The 15,378-nt window shown below is 56.2% G+C and overlaps 1 protein-coding gene across 3 annotated transcripts in view; it reads left to right on the forward strand.

Moving 5' to 3' along the window:
• Positions 1-15,378, forward strand: part of INPP5A (inositol polyphosphate-5-phosphatase A) — a 203,760-nt gene that overhangs the window by 38,461 nt on the left and 149,921 nt on the right. For all 3 annotated transcript variants that reach the window (XR_011740372.1, XM_071812282.1, XM_065843192.2), the window contains exon 2: positions 10,488-10,529. Coding sequence is in view for 2 of the 3 variants with exons in the window: in XM_071812282.1 (XP_071668383.1) it covers positions 10,488-10,529 (42 nt within the window). In the remaining variant the exon portion in view is untranslated. The remainder of the gene's footprint in view (positions 1-10,487; positions 10,530-15,378) is intronic.

Here is a 15,378-nt window from a genome sequence, read left to right on the forward strand (position 1 = left end):
GGAGCGGTACCTGGCGTTGCTCTGGCGCTGTGTTGCTGTCACATACATACCCGGAGCGGTACCTGGCGTTGCTCTGGCGCTGTGTTGCTGTCACATACATACCCGGAGCGGTACCTGGCGTTGCTCTGGCGCTGCGTTGCTGTCACATACATACCCGGAGCGGTACCTGGCGTTGCTCTGGCGCTGTGTTGCTGTCACATACATACCCGGAGCGGTACCTGGCGTTGCTCTGGCGCTGCGTTGCTGTCACATACATACCCGGAGCGGTACCTGGCGTTGCTCTGGCGCTGCGTTGCTGTCACATACATACCCGGAGCGGTACCTGGCGTTGCTCTGGCGCTGTGTTGCTGTCACATACATACCCGGAGCGGTACCTGGCGTTGCTCTGGCGCTGCGTTGCTGTCACATACATACCCGGAGCGGTACCTGGCGTTGCTCTGGCGCTGCGTTGCTGTCACATACATACCCGGAGCGGTACCTGGCGTTGCTCTGGCGCTGCGTTGCTGTCACATACATACCCGGAGCGGTACCTGGCGTTGCTCTGGCGCTGTGTTGCTGTCACATACATACCCGGAGCGGTACCTGGCGTTGCTCTGGCGCTGTGTTGCTGTCACATACATACCCTGGCGTTGCTCGATCACTGTGTTGCTGTGACATACCCTGAGCGTGGTTTTCATCTTGGCCTTGGGAGTTACAGACGTCGGGTTACAAACTTCTGTACTGTATGTGATTCATAAACTTTTTCCTGAGATTTAATTGTTCATATGAATGATAGATTGCACTTGGTCACTGCCCTTGAATCATCCTTTATTAAATGCAGGCTTTGTTCATACTGAATTAGGTGACCAGTTTCAAGTTTGTTATGTAAACTTAATTTTTTCCATTGGTAATGAGTCTCTTTTTCTCTTTGAACGATATTCCTGGCTGGACTCCTTGTTCCTGTGTGCCCGATACCCGAATAGCGACACACAGCCCTGAGACAGCTGCTCCTGGGGCAGGAGGAGGAACCCCAGTCCTGTTCCAGGTGCTCCCCATCCTGCCCAGTGCAGGGAGCTGCGGGTCCCCTCCTGTCCCCGTCCCCTCCATCGGTGCTGCCGAGCGCGGGCGGCTGTGCCCACCGGCCGGCGCAGCTCCCATGTGCTGCACCGTGTGGCACAAGCACTGCGTCGGCAGCGCAGGGCCCGCCGGGCTGCACCGGGACGTGGAGCGTGGCTACGTGGAGCGTGGCTGCGCCGAGCGGCCTCGTGTTCGGTGCTGCTCACCCAGGGACCTGCGTGCAGCACCGCGGCAGGATGCGCTCCGTGAGATTGGAGGAGTTTTCGAACAGGCTCCATTCTTGTCAGGCCAGGTTGGGTGAGGAGCTTGATGTGCAGTAACTCGGTCGCATCCTCCTCCCGTAAAGCACAAGGGTACCGGCTACCGTGCTCTGCACATCCCAGCCTCCAAAATAAACTCAGTTTGGGGATGCTTTTGCTAACAGATGTTTTTCTTTAATAAAAAGTGTTTGTTGTTTGAATTCATCTTTTGATTTTAATCCCCTGTGTCCAGAATGACCTGGAGCTCACGTCAGTGTCTTGGCTGTTCAGAAGCCAGGAGTTTGACAGAGTGCTTTGTGAGGCGCACAGTTGGTTTTAGTGGAGCACGATGCAGGTTTTAGTGGAGCAAGAAGTCTGGTGCTCGTTGCTAGTTTTTATTTTGCTTTTTAAGCATCAGCGTGGTATCGGCCTCGTCTGCTGAAGAGCTGGAACTCGTTCTGGCTGCTGCTCCTGAGGTGTCCGCTCCAGGCCTTGCCTTTGTGGGGGTCTGATTGATTGGTGGTTGGTTGGGGGTCTTCATAACTTGCTACGTTGGTTTCAAGGTCATTGAGGTCCTGAAGGTTCGGAAGGTCTTGTCCAGCTTGGAGTCCTGAGAGCACGTGTTACCGTTACTGTTTAGGAGTTCAAGGTGCCTCTTTCCCCTTTCCTGTCCTCTGTCATTAGAGGTGACACTAATTCTGGACTCGTTATCAGCTGTAATACATATATATGTCTTTACCTCCAGCTCTTTTAAGAGGTAGGGACTTGGTCATTGCTCCATCACTTTCAGTTCCATTACATCCTTCCTGATGTTTCCCTAAGACGTGGCCAGAACAGCTGATTTGCTCTAAGAGGTCAGCTTTGCTGTTCTGTTTGAGCTGTGTTTCCCGGGCCCCTGGCTGCCAAGGCCTCTCGTGGCGTCTCTTGCAGCCTGGGCACGCGTGGTTTCTGTTGTGCCCAGGGGTGCTGGGGTCTCACCCGCGCAGGGCAGTTTGCAGACGGCTGCATTTGGAACGGCCTGCACAGCAGGTAGGTGCCTAGTGTTCTTCTTTTGGCTTCTGATGTTTTTGGTGGGAAGCCCAGACTTGTGCTTGTCCTGCTGCTTCTGCTGCAGACGAGCTGTGGGCGTTCGTCCCTGGGTTCTCCGGAGCAGCTTCGCCTGGAGCAGCGTGTTTTCTGCATTACTCCACAGGAAGCCATAAGTGCTTCGGTTTCTTTTTGTATTCCCACCATGTATTGTGTCTTGATTTAGACGCGCTCAGAGGAAGGGACATCACAGAGACAGCGAACAGAAGGGCTTTGCGTTTCCAGCGGGCGCTCAGCTGCCAGCGGTGCAGGTCGGGTTGGACAGAAGGGACCTAGGTGGTCATTTCCAGTGCCCCTTGCAGAGGCCACTGTGCCGGGGACCTCGGTCCTTAAACGCCACCCCAGCACTGCTGCGGGTCTTGTGCCAGCGTGGCTCCGTCCTGCGTCTGTCAGTCTGTCCCGGTACCGTCCCGCTGTCCCTGCAGAGACTTACAGCCCTTCCCCATGGGCACCACACGGCACAAACACCTTCTCCCCTTGGCGATCGCTCTCGGCGTTGTGTCCGTGTCCTGCCGTGCTGGCAGGGACATCCAGTGTCCCCGCAGCGGGAGGGCGGGCAGCAGCACCGTCCCCGCTGCTCCTGTCCCCTGACGCCCCGTTGTGCCCCGAGCGTGACCTCCTGCCTTTGCTGCTTCAGTCCTTCGATTCTGCACCTTGCACACCGCTGCTTTTCTCAGCCCGGGACTAGAACTGCCCTCAGCTTTACAGTGAAAGACTTGTGGCCAAACCCCCATTTTTTCCAGCTGTGTTAACTGGTCTAACTGTATTGTTGCCTCTGTCTGTTGGCCTCTGTCCCTCTGTCGGGTGTGAGGGCAGCAGGATGGGGCTCTCCGCTCGTTCTGCTGCCCTGGGGAAAGCCGGGAGCTTTCAGAAACGTGCAAACCAGTGATGCCGCCTTTGCGTTTGCAAGCTGTCTGTGCAAACGTATGTAATAGAAACACAGCATGTCAGTAAACGTTCAGATTTTGAAGAATTTGCGGTTTTCCTTAGACTCACAAGTGGTTCTTGTTTGGCTGTTTGATCCTGGTTGGTTTGTCTACATTGACTTTGGAGTCTGCTAAACCAGTAACGGGGTGTGATGTGCAGGGTGTCACCGTCTTGTTTGTCAGCTGTGAGTGCAGAGTTGGTACAAAAGGCCACAATAACAGTACCCGTCTCACATGGGTTTTCTTTAGCGTTGTCTCTATAGTTTGATATCTAGAACATAAAAAATGGGTGAATTTAAGGTAAGAAAATATCTAAATCCAATAGATCTTTAAATATAAATGTCCAGAAGCTGCCAGTAAACTTTCAAAGATACTGTAGGAGATCAAAAATCTTGATGTAAAATCTTAATATAAATAGTTCCAGCAAAACAGCTGTAATGGCTTTTGGGCCTGAGAGCAGTTTTTGCGTAAGCCTGCTAACTCTGGTCAACCAGAACTTGCTGAAAGGTTTGGTTTTCATTAGATAAGCAGAAAACAAGTACGGAAAATGCAGGGGAAATGAGCCTGTTTCGTGCTTTTCTCTGGGTGCAGTGTCGATAAAAGGGAAGAGGAGGAGCTGTGACGCTGCCTGGGATGCTCCCTAGAGATGTGACTGGAGCAGGGCCGGCGCGGTCCCGGGCCCCGCACGGCGGCTTGGGGGGCTGGGGACCCTGGTCCGCGCAGCGGCTTGTGGGGCTGGGGACCCTGGTCTGCACGGTGGCCCATGGGGCTCAGGGGGGCTGGGGACCCTGGTCCGCGCGGCGGCTCGGGGGGCTCGAGACCCTGGTCCGCACGGCGGCTTGTGGGGCTCGGGGTGCTGGGAACCCTGGTCCACATGGGCTGTCGGACTGTTTGCCTTGGGCATGTAGGAGTTTGGGTGGTTGCACCTCTGTTCCCGCCGCTGTGCGAAGCCCGGGCAGCCGGCTCTCCTCTGCCTGCAAGGCGAGTCAAGTCTCTTAGCTTAAAAAATGAGCCTATTCTTAACTAAAAATAAGCTTCACAAAATAGAACCTGCTTTCTATAATTCATCTGCTTTCTTCATTTCCCTCTGACTGGAACGCAAAAGAACTTTTCCAGGCTGTTAATTTGGTTTCATTTAGTTAGCTTTCCTTTTTTTTTTTTCATTTTGAACGAAAGGCTTCCTGCCCTGTCTAAATGTATTTTCTTTGTCCGTTTTTGCGAAGACTCGTTCCGTGTCTGTGCTTCTGCAGCGGGCTGAAAGCTTTCTTTTGGCTGTCGGGTGTGATTTTGTAGATGGAAGCACTGGGGAGAAGAGAGACTGCTTGTATGTTCATGTTGAAAAGCCGCTTGTTTTGGGGATGTTACCGGCTCACGTGGTGTCCGTGTGTTCGCAAGCTCGCTGGCCAGCACAGTAATCGGTGTGACATAAATAGACTTCACGTGGAACCTCGGCATGAACAGGGACGGTTTTAGTGGGATGTGGCGTTCCAGGAAAAGGTCAAAGTGGGTTTTGAGTGAAGGGAGCGGCGGCGCGCGGCACACGCGCCCTGTGTTCCTACCGGGGCCCTGCCGTGTGTCGGGGGGCAGGTTTGCGCTCGGCCCACGCGCGGCGGCGCCGGGAGGACGGGCACTGGTGCTCAGCAGGGCTGCTCCGCCCGAGGGGGTGCTCAGGCACCGTTCTGGTGTCTGTCCCGGTGACATCCACCCCTGGGCTCTGCCTGGAGCGGGGTGCGCAAACACGGCTGATGCAGGACTGGAGGTGGCGGGTAAAGCCGGGTTGGGATGAGTGAATGGGGAGAAATCAGTTCATCGGTGAATGGTATAAAAGGATTCAGCACTGAAGGGGATGAGGAAAAGATTAATTTCAGTTACATTACAAAAAGAATGAAAAGCTTAATGAAGGACAGTGTGCGGAGAGAAAGGATGGGAAGAAGGCCAACGGCTCTGGGAGACATGACATATAATGTGCCTATTTTTAGACAGAACAATAAGAGGAAGATAGGTTATCTTTCCACTTGATTGTTACCTGCAGTCCTTCAAAACTTAAAATGATTCCATTTATACGGAGGTAACCGGGGAGGAGTTTGTGGCCGAGGGCTGGGTTACAGAACTGTCCACGGGGTCTGAGAGCGGGCAGAGGGGCCGCAGCGGTGCCAGCGGGGCTGCGGGAGGAGGGCGCGGGGGCCCCGTCGGCCGGTGAGCGACGCCCGGCCCGAGCGGGTCCTGCAGCCCCGGCACAGCGGTCCTGGCTGCCGGCCCCCAGCCTTCTCTCCCAAAATCCCCTGCCGAGGGACTCAGCCCGTGTCGTGCAGTGCCGTTCCTCCTGCTCTGATGCTGTCACCGCTTCTTCAAACCTTCCTGTGTTCCGTGGCATTGCACCTGCGGGTGTGAGAACTTTATTCTGCAGCTGGCCATGTTGTTTCATTGGGCTTTTGCCTCCTGCTCCCGCCCGTTTCAGAGAATCTCCCTTGTGAGCTGTGGTGGCCAATCCTGCCTGCATTGGCGGCCCCTGCCTGCATTGGCGGCCCCTGCCTGCGCTGGTGCACCGAGCAGCCCTTTGCAGACCCGACTGCTTTGGGCCTTGCCCCGTGGTGCCGGGTGTTCCGTGCAGACCGTGGTGGCTCCGTCTCCTGCTGCCTCTGCACAGACGATGAGTGGGGGACGCGACCTGGGCACCCAGGGCACCGCCGAGCCCCCCAGCGCGCCTGCCTGCGCAGCTCTGCAGTTCTGGTTGTGCTGCTCGGATGAGGAGAATGGAAGGAGGAAATCGGGAAGGTCCTACAGCTTTTGGTGACTTCCTTCATCTCCTTGGACCGGGCTTAGTTCTGGAATGATTTCCATAGACGCCTCTCCCCCGAGCCTGTGCTGTGTTGTCAGTTTAAAGGGGCGCAGGCAGGTGAAGCTGGACAGTTGGGTGTACCTCTGCTTGACGACCCGAATTCGTGTTTCCTCTGTCTAAATGCCGGCCTGTGCCAGCAGACTTCAAACACGGTGTGTGCCAGGAGGAGTTGTGTTGGCAGGGCAGGGAGGGAGTTCTGAGGACCAGGGGCCGGGTGCGGGTTGTCCAGGCGGTTGGGGGGACCGTGTCGTTTCTTCCTGAGCTGAAGCGCACGGCCGCTCCTGGGACAAGCGCCATGGGGGTCAGGCGCTGACTGTGGGGCTTAGCAGTGAGAAGAAAACCTGGTTTTAAACACAAATAAACGAAAACCTAAACTCCAAAGCACTGTTGCTCCATGTCAGTCTGTTTTCAGTCTGTCCCTGCTTTCTCACACATACATCCCTGGAACAGCTCAGTCTCATCCCTGGGCTGAGCAACCTGGTCCGGTTGAAGATGTCCCTGCTCGTGGCAGGGGCTGGACTGGTTGAGCTTTACAGGTCACTTCAATCCCAGACTGTTCTAGGATTCTGTGATACTGTAATAGCTGAACGTGGCAACAGCAGTGCTGTTAGCAGATTTTATTTTAACCATCGCTCGTGGCTGACTCCTGCTTAGGGTCAAAACACGTTTCTGGTCTGCTTTCAAAATGTAGCTGCTGCAGATTGGTCTTGTGTAGGTTTGAGATCTTGAATTTTCTAGGGAGCTCTGAGTTTTCTATATGCGTTTGTGTCTCCTCCAGTGGGAGGTATGGATCAGACAGTGGTGCTCCCCACGTGTAATACCTGTCATCCAACAGCCTCCAAGCTGCGATGAAGACAAGTAAACAGTATTGTCCATCTTGTCCCAGGCTGGGTGGCAGAGGTAGAACACACAAGCGCGGTGTTGGTTTTCTGCTGTGACTGGTCCCGTGGGGCCACCAGACCCAGAAAGGGCCAGTGAACCCCGGTATGGCTCCAAGAGCAGGGGTGGCAGAGCTGCTACCAAGAGCTCGAGCCGCCCGGCTGTGTGCCTCGCGCGCCCGGCTGTGTGCCTCGCGCGCCCGGCTGTGTGCCTCGCGCCGCCCGGCTGTGTGCCTCGAGCCGCCCGGCTGTGTGCCTCGCGCCGCCCGGCTGTGTGCCTCGCGCCGCCCGGCTGTGTGCCTCGCGCCGCCCGGCTGTGTGCCTCGCGCCGCCCGGCTGTGTGCCTCGCGCCGCCCGGCTGTGTGCCTCGAGCCGCCCGGCTGTGTGCCTCGAGCCGCCCGGCTGTGTGCCTCGAGCCGCCCGGCTGTGTGCCTCGAGCCGCCCGGCTGTGTGCCTCGAGCCGCCCGGCTGTGTGCCTCCTGCGCCCGGCTGTGTGCCTCGCGCCGCCCGGCTGTGTGCCTCCTGCGCCCGGCTGTGTGCCTCGAGCCGCCCGGCTGTGTGCCTCCTGCGCCCGGCTGTGTGCTCCCGCCGGCTCCCGCTGCAGCCGAGGCCGTGGCAGGAGGTGTTGTGCCGGCGTCCCGGCGCAGCGAGGTCTGCAGCCAGCAGTGTCCCGGAGCACGGGGAGCAGAACCCGGCAGCCCCTGGCCCTTCTCGGGGGTGCAACCCTGACTCCTCCGCGCTAGCAGACGTGGCCTTTGGGTCTGGTCTGGGAACGGGAGCCGGGAGACCTGAAGAGCTGGGTGACGGTAGAAGAACAGGCGAGGCCTGGTAAGGAGTCTGCGTGGGTGGCTCATCAGAGCGATTGCTGTCCCTGCTCGGGTCTTAGTTTGGCAATTTTTTCAATATTTGATCTGATTTCTTGAAAACAATCTCAGCCGGCATATGGGAGGTAGGTGTGGAGCTGGCTTGTCAGCTTCCCTCTGAGGTACCGGGTTGGTTTTGTATTGAATCCTGCAGTGTTTTCACTCAGTCATGTAGCGGTGGGGGAACTTCTACCACTTGCAGTACTATTTAAAAACAAAAGTAAGGTTGTGCTTTATTTTCTCCCCTGGGATTCCTCAAGCATGAATAACTTGCTTTAAATATTCTTGATTGGTAGCAGTTTTTTCTCCCTTGGAAAGCCGTAGCCAATACAAACGGTTGCTGCTCATCACAGGTTGGCCTAGGTGACTGCTTTGAATGTTCCTTCCAACCCAAACTGCTGTGTGATTCTGATTCTGGGTTAGCGTGAGCAGCACCAGCGCCGTTCCCAGCCCTGCGCTGGGCCTGACTGCCGCTCCCAGCGCGCCGGAGGGGCCGTTGTGCCCGTGGCGCCGGGCGCAGCGCTGTCCCCGGTGCCGTCCTCCGGCGCTGTCACCGCCGCTGGCTGAGCAGCCACTGAACTGGCCTTGGCTTGTCTGTAGGGGGTTTACAAACATGACCGAGTACTGTTAATTTGGGGTTAATTTTAAAACCAAAAGAGGTCACCAGGGTACCTCGCGACTGGCACAAAGAATAGAAGTGAGGCGTGGGGGGGTTGGTTTGTTTGTTAACATGAAAACTGCCCGTTACCTACTGAGTAAGGCCACGCTTTGTTTGGAAGAGAAATGGGAGTGATGCTGACGTCTGCTTGTGGCCCGGTGCAGGACTCGCTTATCTGCCTCTCATAACCACCTGAAAATTCTAATTAGAAATTTCATAATCCTCAAGATCTTGCCTTATTGATGGTTTGAATCTGACCTTTTGGTTTATTCCATACACAAATCATATCTAAAGCGTGTTCCCTGTTCCGATCTGCTTTGTAGAGTGAATAAAAAGCAAAACCAGTGTCTCGTGCTGTCCTTCTGACGCTGCTCGAAGTCAGCGTGAAATCACAGCAGCTCCTGGCTTGCTTGTTCTCTTGTTGCTGCTCTTACGGCAGCAACAGCCCTCGCTGTTCGGGGGTTGTCCCGTGCGAGCAGCAAGAGTGAAGTTGCTCATGAAGCAGTTAAGGTGTTTGGAGGGGCTGTTTCATTGCGTCAGCGGTTATTTGTGTCTGGAGTTTCCTTGTTCTGGCCGGAGTGACGCTGGGCAGGGGAGGGATGTTCAGTTTTGGCTTTATTAATCTAGGCTGTCCCTGGGCTGGGGCCAAGGCTCGTCCGCTGGGCTCGGGCGCGGAGCGAGGGGCTCGGGTGCAGGGCTCGGGGCTTCGCTCGCGTCCCTCCCCAGAGCGCCGGCTGCCGTAGGGAGTGCTGGAACTTCATCGCCAGGGAAAACAACCGTTCACCTTCTGAGCAATAGTGCCTGAATTCCAGAACTGTCAGCGATCAGCCAAGGGGAGGTGACACAGCAAGGGACAAATGTGGTGCTTTTTTCCCCTCAGCCTTCAAAAAACTTCTGTAGCGTTGACAGGTCTACAGAACTGGATGGCTTTTAGAGACAACCAGCCAAAAAAAAACAACTAAACCCCAAGATATTTTTGATTACTTACAAATCTGTATAGCCGCCTGTGGACAGACGCTCCTGTAGAAGCGGTGGATGTGAGCAGTGAGCTCACAGTTGTGCTCAGCTGTCTCACAGCACCGCTGGGGGCAGGACAGGTGTCCCGCGGGGGCCGTGTCGGGGCGGCGGGTGCTGCTGTGACCCGGGACGGTGCTCAGGGGTCTGTGCCTGGTGCGCTGCGCTCAGTTCCTCCCGCGACACTGTATGTCCTGCTCTTTCTGGGAGACAAAAGCCAGATTTGGGGTTTTATTCCCCGCTGCAATGCAAAAATCACCCAGAAGTCTCGTTGTTGAAGATAAAACTCGACAAATGTTTCTCTTGTAGCTGTGCATTTAATGTGTGAAAATTGGCCATCTGCCTCCGCAGCCCTGGCCGGGTGGGCTCTGCTGCTGACAACGCAGAACCCGGTACTCATAGTTTTGCTGTCGTGGTTCTTGCAACTCCTGTAGCATCTGGAAGGGGTTCCCGGCTGCGCGGCAGGAGCTCGAGCGCCGGAGCAGGGCCTGGGCTGGCGATGGCGGGAGCTCGAGCGCCGGAGCAGGGCCTGGGCTGGCGATGGCGGGAGCTCGAGCGCCGGAGCAGGGCCTGGGCTGGCGATGGCGGGAGCTCGAGCGCCGGAGCAGGGCCTGGGCTGGCGATGGCGGGAGCTCGAGCGCCGGAGCAGGGCCTGGGCTGGCGATGGCGGGAGCTCGAGCGCCGGAGCAGGGCCTGGGCTGGCGATGGCGGGAGCTCGAGCGCCGGAGCAGGGCCTGGGCTGGCGATGGCGGGAGCTCGAGTGCCGGAGCAGGGCCTGGGCTGGCGATGGCGGGAGCTCGAGCGCCGGAGCAGGGCCTGGGCTGGCAATGGCGGGAGCTCGAGCGCCGGAGCGGGGATATTATTGGGATATTATTATAAAAATACATTACTCTTATCCTTAATTGTTTTTTTGTATTTTGTTTTTCAGCCTGAAAATTTACAGAAGAATTGGCTTCGGGAATTTTATCAGGTAAGGTAAAACTTTCTTTCTTGTGGAGTTCTGTGCCCTTTGCTTATAGGCGTAACCAGTCGTGTCAGGGGTTTTGACTTGGTGAAGCTGAAGTCACTAACGAGTCCTGAAGGAGATTTCCTTCTGGGTTTCTGAGCGATGATGATAGAAACTCAGTGTCTCAACACAGTTTGTGCTCGCTGACAATCCGTTGCCTAAAAAAGCTTTCACGTTTTATAAAAATGACTTTTATTTTGGCATAAAATGGTCTTTTAGGTCTCCTGAGTAAGAAATATAGTCAAATAATTAAAAAATCTGTCAGAAAGTCCAGCTGACATTTACATAGAAATATACCAATTTCTGGTGTTGGTTTGCAATAGATCAGCCCTGCTGTCCGCTCTTTGCTGAAAATCCTCTTGTTTAGGCCACGTGAAACACCGAAACTGAACCCGTGCTGTGGAAACGGAGACCTGCGGCTGTGGGTGGGGTTTCTGTTGGTTTGTGTTGGTTTGGGTGGTGGTTTGTGTTTAGATGCCGTGCTGCAGGGAGCCGCTCAGTGGCGAGGGCGGCAGAGCCCGGGAGGCCGCGTGTCCCCGTGCTCCCCCGGCGCGTGTCCCCGTGCCCTCTGCCGCGTCTGCTGGAGCTGGCAGACAGATTGGCTCAGTTTTGTACCTTCTACACAAAAGCGGTTAAAGCAGCAATACTCTGCTGTTCAAGTTTTTCAAGTTAAACTATATACAGAAAAAAAAATATTTACTTTCTGCTTTTTTGTGAGAAGGATGTCCCGTAGCTCTGTGTATGGGCAGGCGAGCGGCGCAGCCCGCGCCCGTTGCAGCGATGCAGAGCACTGCAGTTCGCTTCCTCGGGCAAGTTCAATGGAGACGCAGTAATCAGTGTTATGTTCCTGCTGCCTGTCAGCTTCACAAGAGAGTCATCTGTTTATTTTTCTTCTTCCCTTCCCTTCTTGCCGTATCATAGAATGCCCGGTCGGAAGGGATCACAGGGATCACCTGCTCCCACCTTCCTTGGCAAAGCCGGTCTGGACAAGCTGGCCCAGCACCCTGGCTGCTGAGTCTTAAAATGTGCGGGCTTTCCCAGCTCATTCTGATTTAAACCCCCTTCACGAAAGACTTCCTGGGAGGAGAACACAAAGTGCATTTAAATTGACATAACTTGGTTGGTTTGTTGTGTTGCTGGTGCGTGTGAGGTTTTGTTGTTCTTGTGGGCTGGTCGGTCGGTTTGTTTTTTTAGGATCACCGTATATTTTTCCACATCGCGTTTACTGATCTGTGCATCTTTACCAAGGAGACCCGCGGGTGTTCGGTTGGTGACTCAGTGGGGTGAGCACCAGGGAACGCCTGCAAACAGCCTGTGGAAAACGGGAAGAGAGGGGAACGGACGGAGCTGCCGGCGTGGCCGTGAACATCGCGTGTGCGCCCCGCGGCCCTGGGCCCGACAGCGCGTGTGGCCGGGCGCAGCTCGGCCCGTCCCCGCAGCTCGGCCCGTCCCCGCAGCGCTCTGCCCCGGCCGTTTCCCCGCCACCCCAGCCCGGGCTCTGCCCCGGCCGTTTCCCCGCCACCCCAGCCCGGGCTCTGCCCCGGCCGTTCCCCGCCCCCAGCCCGGGCTCTGCCCCGGCCGTTCCCCGCCCCCAGCCCCGGCTCTGCCCCGGCCGTTCCCCGCCCCCAGCCCCGGCTCTGCCCCGGCCGTTCCCCGCCCCCAGCCCCGGCTCTGCCCCGGCCGTTCCCCCCCCCAGCCCGGGCTCTGCCCCGGCCGTTCCCCCCCCCAGCCCCGGCTCTGCCCCGGCCGTTCCCCCCCCCAGCCCGGGCTCTGCCCCGGCCGCCCCGCAGCCGCCGCCGCGGGCACTGTTCACCGGGCGGCAGCACAGCGGCGGGCAGGGAGGTCCCCCCCGCTCTCCCTGCCGCCGCCCGCCCGGCGCCGTGCGGCCCCGAACGCTTTCCCGCCGCAGCCGCAGCCGGCGCGGGCCGGCCGGTCGCACCGTGTCCAGGCGCAGGACGGAACCGCACGGCGGCTCCTGGGGCGAGGGGCGCGCTTGCACCAAGGGCCGTGTCGTGTTGGGCCGCATAGCAACCCAGCGCGGGTGCGGCTTCGGTTGCTTCTGTTTGAACTCTGTGCGCTTTGCTGAAACCCCTGCAGATCGAGGTTCACCAGAGGTACTGGAAAATGCCTCTTGATACTTCTTCGTAAACTCGAAACCCAGATAAACCGCAGACCACAGTTTTTTTCCATTGTTCTGAGGAATTCAATTTGCATATGTAGCTGTGTCAGTGCCGCTTGCGCAACTCCTGAGGGTGAAGTCCTTTCGTAAGCAAAATAATCTCTGCAAAAAAGGATGTGCAGTTACACCTCTAAGTTTAAAATGGTTTTAGACATTAAAGCTCTAGGGAAAACCTGTCTTTGAATTGATGTCAAAGAACATATCAATGAAGGAGCATTTGGGGGCTTGTTTTTAAGTTCCCGAAAATTAAGATAAGGGATCTTAATTACCATGCTTGGTAAATACAAGTTGCTTCATATATGTTTTATCATTGATTATACGCTGCATTCATTTCCGAGAATGTGGTAGCGTATGGAGGACTAAAATAACATTCAAAGGTCGCATGCTGAAGTTTTTAAACTTCTGCCAGTGATCTACAAATATCCTACGTAATTGACATGAAAAAGATGGAAGACCTAACGCTGTTTAATTTAACGGCTTGTCCAAGAAGTAAAAATGGGAAAAACCATTGTAACTGAACTTTCGGGGATGTTTTAGCGCCGGCTCCCAGCGTGGCCGCCGGACTGCGTGCGGGGCGGCCGGGGGAGGGAGCCTGGCGCTGGGCCCCGTCTGCCCCCGGTGAGGTCACTGGTGGGCAGCCTCACGCAGGGTGGGTTGGAGCCCGTCCGCTCTTCAGTGCGTCTCTCTCACCCGGAAACGCGCCTTGGGGACGGCGGGGAAGTGGCTGCTGGGAGGAGAGCGAAGACGCGGTGAGAACCGTGGTGCGGGGCATTCCGTGTGCGGGGGGAAGAGTTTGGTGCACAGTAAGAAACTGGAGGATCTGATGCCACAGACACTGTGGAATGTGGAGCGTTCACAGAATACGCAGGGTGAGGTGCGCAGTACCCAGGCCCATGGCCCCCGTGTCGGCTTGTAGGAGAAAACATGGGGGAACACGAAGCTTCAAGAGCATCCGAGCTGTTTGCAAGGGGGGGCGTAGGGGCACACAGAAAGGACTTTATTGGTTTAGTTGTTCGCTGAGGGTGTTTGCCTTTTCACCCTCTCCTTCCCCATCCCTTGGGCTTCATCCAGCTGCGCTGGGCAGCTTTTGGGCTGGGAGCACTTCAGGAGATGGAGCTATTGAAAGCCTTCACTAGTTTTAGGAAAGACCTTTTTTTGTCGCATTCAAGGCAAATGGTCATTTTGGATGAAAGCAGAGAGTTTTTTTCCCTAATGCAGTTTCCGTGTTGCTTAATGTGTTTCAGAGTATTTAGAGCCTTAGTTTCTAGTAACACAGAAGTTAAAAGTTTACCTGAAAGCTAAAGGTCATCTGGTGTTGCTGCATGGAACCTTTTTGTGTTCCCTTCTTTAAAGACAGGAGAAGGAGAATTGGAATTGTGCAGAATGACCCTGCAGCGTCACTAACGGAAGGCGCTCAAAATGCCCGTTGTTCCCTCTGCGTGCGCACCTGATCAGTGATTGTCCATCAGCCTCTCCCAGTCCGTAGTTCGCTGCAAACCATTAGATTGCATTAGTGCAGGTAGCGTTTGGTAGACGCTGACTTTGTCTGCTGCGGTCACACTGCGGTACAGCAGCGTCCCGGGATGATGTTCAGCTCTGGGAACTCAAATGTGTGTTGAGGTCATTGCTGGTGACCCCTTCACGCAGGCTTTTCGTTCTTTAAGCCAGGACTTGGTGCCCCCGGAGCGCGGCTCTTGTTCAGGCTCAGGGAGGCTCTGCTCCGCTCTGTGGATGGGCGCCGGGGCCGCGCGGTGCAGAGCTGCAGCCCAGTAGCGCTGGTCCCTGCGCTCACCGCGCTGCCCCACCGCTGCCCCACAGCTGCCCTGAGCCCCTCAAGTCCCTCACGGAGACTATAGATAATAGAACTGAAGTTTTCTGGATGGGGAGGATGAGTTCGGGTTCCATAGGGAACCTCATTTCCCACGTTTCCTGACTGCAGAACGCGTTCAGGTTTTAACGGTTCCTCTGTTGTGGCCGAATGTGGTGTCGGGTCGTGTAACGTCAGGTGTTCCATGCCAATAGAAGAGCCTGTCCCAAGAGCAGGGCATCTCAGAATGCTTTAACCAGCAGACAGTCTGGCTGTGGTCAGAGTCCCTTGAGTCACGTAGCAAGAGCTGGAAGTGGGATTCGTCAGTTAATATCAAATATGGTAATACAAGGAGCAGGCTTATCTGCACTGCTGCTGCTTGGCTCTGCACTTACAAAACCATCAACTCTTTATTTATTTTTCATCTTCAGACTTACAGAAATTGCAAATACTTTGAATTCTTTAGGGCCGCAAATACTGAATTGACTTGTACGTATTTCCCAGTTCACAAGGAAGCTAAAGCTGGTGTTTTGCTGTTTGAGCTCCCAGAGCCAGGATCATCAAGGCCCGGGCTCCGGTGCCACTGCCCTCCCTGCTGCGCCCTGCTCCACTCGCAGCCTCCCCGGGCTCCAGCACCGCTGCCCTCCCTGCTGCGCCCTGCTCCACTCGCAGCCTCCCCGGGCTCCAGCACCGCTGCCCTCCCTGCTGCGCCCTGCTCCACTCGCAGCCTCCCCGGGCTCCAGCACCGCTGCCCTCCCTGCTGCGCCCTGCTCCACTCGCAGCCTCCCCGGGCTCCAGCACCGCTGCCCTCCCTGCTGCGCCCTGCT

This window comes from Patagioenas fasciata, chromosome 8, assembly GCF_037038585.1.
Source record: "Patagioenas fasciata isolate bPatFas1 chromosome 8, bPatFas1.hap1, whole genome shotgun sequence".
Taxonomy (NCBI): domain Eukaryota; kingdom Metazoa; phylum Chordata; class Aves; order Columbiformes; family Columbidae; genus Patagioenas; species Patagioenas fasciata.